Source organism: Carassius gibelio, chromosome B6, assembly GCF_023724105.1.
Source record: "Carassius gibelio isolate Cgi1373 ecotype wild population from Czech Republic chromosome B6, carGib1.2-hapl.c, whole genome shotgun sequence".
Taxonomy (NCBI): Eukaryota; Metazoa; Chordata; class Actinopteri; order Cypriniformes; family Cyprinidae; genus Carassius; species Carassius gibelio.
In genome coordinates this window covers 13,378,663-13,384,662 of record NC_068401.1, presented here as the reverse complement: position 1 = coordinate 13,384,662, position 6,000 = coordinate 13,378,663, and the positions used below count along the sequence as shown (strand labels likewise).

Genomic DNA, 6,000 nt, shown 5'->3' with positions numbered 1-6,000 from the left:
ATAAATTATAAGTAGGCTATTTTTTTTCAAACGTTTTTTCTCTTAATGTGCCCTTCCTCTAAACGAGACCAGTGCTCTAACAAAATCTAAACACATTCTAAATATAACCTTTCTAATGTTAAATCCTCAAATTTAATTAAAATGGATTCGTGAGTCCAATGAGACAAACGTTGCTTTGATGGATTATATTTATTAATAATTCTTAAAATGTACATATGAGTATAAAATTAACTATTTCCACTTCCATCAACGACAATCCCAAAATCATACGAGCGCCACTATTGGCTTACTTTTATATACGTAAGCATTTGGGGCGGTGTTTATGCAAATACGCCATTCCGAATATGGACAGTGTGGAATGAAAGATGGTAGATAGAGTCAAACATGGAGGACCGACGCACAGAGTTATGAGACCGCCGCGAAACTTTGGGAAAAGGTGGATGCAGGACTGCCTGTGTCGATTTGACCCACGTTCGTTTCTTCGTCGTGAAGTTTTCTGTTTCCGAGAGTCGATGGGAGTTAAACATTTGTAATGCAGTAGAAAGTTGCGTTATATTTGTTGTTTGAGCAAAGGCAGGGGGTCAGACCCCCCTAGCGTCCCAGCAGCGCTATGCCGTGGGTGAACAGTTGTAAGCGGAGAGAAAGCTCGGAGCTGCCGCTGCCCCCGGGCTGGGAGGAAGCCAGGGATTATGACGGCAGAGTCTTTTATATTGACCACAACACTCGTCAAACTTCATGGATCGATCCCAGGGACAGGTAAAAGTGATCGGGAGAGGTGCTGCATGCTTTACTGGCTGAAGTTTGATGATTGTTTGGTTGTAGAGGGCGGGGGCTCAGATTGAAGTGATGATTAAGAAACGAGGGAAGTTGTACAGTTAGGAATGGAAGTGTTTTCATTCCACAGTCCAGAGCTGACACAGTGGAACATGGCTGGTTGTTCATTCTTTCTTTGGGCTTGTCATGCCAATTTACTATCACATGAGCTGTAAATAATATGTTAGCTTGATTGCACATCAATAACTAACGTTAACGTTACTCACCTGGAAAAAAAAAACCTCCTGTGAAATGCCTTGCGATTTGTTTATAACGTTAACAGCCTTGTTTTTGATGTTGTCCCTACTTTTGATACTTGTGGATGATATTAAACATGTCCCAGCCAGGTGTTCAAAAAGACTGCACTGTAAGAATAAATGCACAATACAATAGCACTGCAAGAAAAAAAAATGTAATAAGCAGGAGTGTATACACACACACACACACACATATATATATATATATATATATATATATATATATATATATATGTATGTATGTGTATCTAAATAAATTAGAATGTTGTGGAAAAGTTCAACTCGAATTGTGAAACATATGTATTAAATACATTCAGTGCACACAGACTGAAATAGTTTGTCTTTGGTTCTTTTAATTTTGAGGATTTTGACTCCCAAACAAAAAACCACCAACTCTCCATTCTCAACAAATTATAACATTTCATAACACCAATTGAAAAAAAAAAAAATTTAGTGTAAAATTTTAGTTCTTTTTAGTGAATTGTTGGCCTTCTGGAAAGTATATGTTAATTTACTGTACATGTACTCAATACTTGATAGGGGCTCCTTTTGTTTTAATTACTGCCTCAATTCGGCGAGGCATGGAGGTGATCAGTTTGTGGCACTGCTGAGGTTGTATGGAAGCCCAGGTTTCTTTGACAGTGGCCTTCAGCTCATCTGCATTTTTTGGTCTCTTGTTTCTCATTTTCCTCTTTACAATACCTCATAGATTCTCCATGGAGTTCAGGTCTGGTGAGTTTGCTGGCCAGTCAAGCACACCAACACCATGTTATTTAACCAACTTTTGGTGTTTTTGGCAGTGTGGGCACTGGCAGGTGCCGAATCCGGCTGGAAAATGAAATCAGCATCTTCAAAAAGCTGGTCCGCACAAGGAAGCATGAACTGCTCTAAAATTTCTTGGTAAATGGGTGCAGTGACTTTGGTTTTCAAACAACTCGATGGACCAAAACCAGCAGATGACATTGCACCCCAACTGCACCCCAATCCTCATAAGGCTGCGGTTCTCTCAGTTGGTTGTGCATCTTTTTCTTCCACACTTTTTCCTTCCACTCAACTTTCTGTTAACATGCTTGGATACAGCACTCTGTGAACAGCCAGCATCATTGGCAATGAATGTTTGTGGCTTACCCTCCTTGTGAAGTCACCATATTCTAATTTGTTGACGTAGGTTGAATTGTGTGAATGAGTGAATTGGGGGGGTTTGTTCAGTGTGAGCCAGAATCATCACGATTAAAAGAACCAAAGACTTAAACTACTTCAGTCTGTGTGCATTGAATTTATTTAAAAAATGGTTTTCACAATTTGAGTTGAATTACTGAAATAAGTTAACTTTTCCAAGACATTCTAATTTATTGAGATGCACCTGTATATATAAAATTACACTTCTCTTTACATTAAATGTAATCTTCTCTCAGATGTAAGAGCAAAATTATCTATATCAGTGAATGTCCTGTTAATACTATCTAGAAGGTGAGGGATAACCAATAACCATTATGACTATATTAAGTTTTGGGAATGTAAGATATAAGATATAGACATTTAGATACCCTATTATCATTATCTATTATCATCAATTTATATCATCAATCACTAATGATTTTCAGTCAGTTATAAAAAATACACATTGACATTTGCCCGTGTCACCCACATAATTTCCATTATTAGATATGTTGTCTAAATCTTGATAGTTTATAATAATAATAATAATAATAATAATATATATATATATATATATATATATATATATATATATATATATATATATATATATATATAGATCAATCATAAAATGTGTGGTGGCCTCTTGGCAAAATAGAGAATTTAGAATATTAAGAGAGAAATAGTATCCACCATTATTTCAGTATCCTTAAGAAATCATAGAAATCCAAAGCTGATTATTAATACTGTTTATTAACAGTGTGTCTTTTTTTCCCCTTTATTTTTTTAAAAGTGGTCGCATTAAGTAAATAGTGTTCAAATGAAAGAGAGAATTGATCTGTAGTTCCAAGAGTTCCATGTGCAAATATGTATGGAATGCTAGTTGGGCCGCTGGGAAAGCAGTGTGGATGTGCTTTGTGAGGTCTGCATTTTCACCAGCAGAGAAACCAGCCTTTCAGTCCGACTCATTTAGACACGCGTTAGCTAGAAGCCTTGGGTAAATTAAATAGAGGGGATTTGCTGCCTTTAGGGTAGTTGACATGGTTTCATCTTAATTTGTATGGTCACTTGTGTCAAAACAATGAGCAAGCAGATCACCACCTCAAAGGCCGTCATTGTATGACTCTCATTTTATGGTGTCATTGTGCTGAGAAATGATAATTTGGATTACATTTTCAACAATAATGTCTATGTATTTTTATATTAATGACAATAAATGTTGAGTAAAACATGATTTTAACCTCTAAATGAGTGAATACTACTTTGTTGTTGTTGTTTAAGAGCTAGTCCACCCACAAATAAAAAGTGCGTCATCATTTACTCACCTTCAAGTTTCTTTTGTATAATATAAATTTTTTTCTTTTGAAAATTGTGGGTAATCATAAAGTTGGTGGTCTCCACTGACTTCCATAGTGTGGGGAAAATACCATCAATTTCAATGGGGACCAGATACTGTTTCGTTATCCACATTTTTCAAAATATCTTAATATGTTCAACAGAAGAAATAAACTTATACAGGTTTGGAAAAACTTGAGGGTGAGTATAGAAAGACATAATTTTTATTTTGGGTGAACTAACCCTTTAACGTCACACTGCTGTCTTAGTCATGGACACTGCAACATACCACACAAATTGAAAGTCTTTCACTTTTGCATTATTGCTTTCGTGTTCCATTTATATTTCATTTTCCCCTTTAAAGCACCCTCCTTACACTTTTAGTCTCCTTTTCAAGAGAAGAAATGGGGTAGCTTGAAATGGATCTAGATAAGAAAAACCTGATCTGCTTGAAGGCTCCCCTCTACAAAGTCATGTGACATGCTTTTATAATGTGAAGCTGATTAGAGTCTGAGAAATCTTATATTTTCATGTCAGATGAGCGGTACGGAGTGAGGACAACACGTTGAACTGGGGCGCTCATGTGGGCGACATGAGTTAAAGTTGGTCTCATGACATTCTCTCGCTTTTGCTCTCTCTCTTTCCCTTCTCGTTTTCTGTCGCCAAGTCAAAATAGTTGAAAATAATACAAGATGTGTATCCACAGTGGAACTTGTGAATCAAGCATCAGAGTTATTAATGCCTCTTATCATTTTATTAATGCTTCTGATCGTGCCCTGATTCTGCTTTTATGTGGGCTGTCTTTACCTAAACTAAATTTGTAGTTTTACAATGGTTTTTTAATTTAAGTATACATTACAAACCAAAAACAGTCTTTATTATTGAATGTATCTCTCTCAAGTTTGACAGGTAAGTTTAGTCTAGGGGTCACTTTTAAACAAACTTTATACACATTTTGTTCTTTGTAACCATCTTTAATTAAAATAATTCTTTTAATTTTTATTTATTAAATTTTTTTTAAAACTAAAAATATCAAATGATGATCTTATTTAGTACTGTCTCATCAAAATTTGACAGTTTAAAAACTTATTTCAAGTTGAGGTGGAGATGCACATTTCACTATTGAAAAATTAACATCTATGGAAATTTTATTAACACCTAGGTTATTGTTATATTATATTAGGCTAATTACTATATAAAAAAATATATTCTAACAGAGAAACAGAGTTGGTCAGATCTCGATTTCTATTCATCTTATTAAAGTACAGTCATTTCTTAAGGGCAGACAAGGCCAAAGAGCATTAGAGCAGAATAGAATTCACAATGAAAGCTGAAAGCCTAATCCATAATTCTTGAAGTTTCAGTTTTGGTTCAACTTCCATTTATGGAAATGATATTATTTCCTATGTTTTTCATTGTTTGTCTGAGGTAATGCATCGGGGGTTATTTTACCTCAAAAATAAAATTATAATTAATATAATAATTAATGCTAAATAATTGATCATTGACTATATTCAAAAATATCAAATATTCAAAGGAAATAAAGCTGATCATGGGCACGATTTTTTACACCACCGCCTTGTTTGAGCATCAACTGTGCACCAATGAACATAAGTTTGAGGTTTTCAGGCACTGTGACGGCTTGTAGGGAAAATTGGAATCAGTGTGTGAATTCACTGCTCAGTCACCTGGGAAACCACTGGAGCTCCTCTGTGAAACAGGGCCATCTTCCAGCACCTGCCCCACTCTTTTTAACTGCAGGTTACCATTTAGTTCTTTTTTTGATTTATAGATGTATTGAAATCCTTTATTGAATTTCCAAAACGCACAACAGAATGCAGAAGCTTTAAACCCTCTTTGTACCTGTTTTTTTGGTAAGCCGTAATTTAGAATGTGTCAGTAAAGTTTTTATCACTCTTTTATCACTCCACACAGGTGGAGTACACTTATGATAATCAACACTAGGGTATAAATACAGCTGACTTACCTCTATCCATTGACGGTTTATCAGCATCCCCCCTCCACCCCATCTCCTCCAATTAGAGTTCATTTTACACTTTTATTTTATTGTGTTCTCTAGGTTTGGGCCATTCCCGAGCTCGGAGCCCTTCCCCGGACAGCACTCCAAATATGCATTATAATACTTCAGCTAATTATATATAAGTGTGAACTTGTGAATCTCAATAATATAAAAGAGATATTTTTACATAATGTTTTTGGTATCGTCTGTAGTGTTGTAGTTTTCAAGAGGGTCTTTGTGGCAGGAAGGGTGCTTCACCTCAGTAAAACAGTAGTTGGGTAAATGGCGAATATCGCCTGCATCTGTTTGGACTGTCCGCTGTGTGGTTTCTTAAGGTGACTCCCTAAGAGTCGGATCTCCTTTGTCCACTTGCTCCAGCGGAGTTTCTGTGGGGAGGCTTTTGTGAATGTGGAATGA

General features: G+C 35.9%; 1 protein-coding gene across 3 annotated transcripts in view; it reads left to right on the top strand.

Moving 5' to 3' along the window:
* The first annotated feature begins 355 nt into the window (after window positions 1–355).
* wwc3 (WWC family member 3) overlaps window positions 356–6,000 on the top strand; it is a 55,211-nt gene continuing 49,566 nt past the window's right edge. For all 3 annotated transcript variants that reach the window (XM_052559112.1, XM_052559113.1, XM_052559111.1), the window contains exon 1: window positions 356–756. In XM_052559112.1, coding sequence (XP_052415072.1) covers window positions 611–756 — 146 coding nt within the window. In that variant the 5' untranslated portion in view covers window positions 356–610. The remainder of the gene's footprint in view (window positions 757–6,000) is intronic.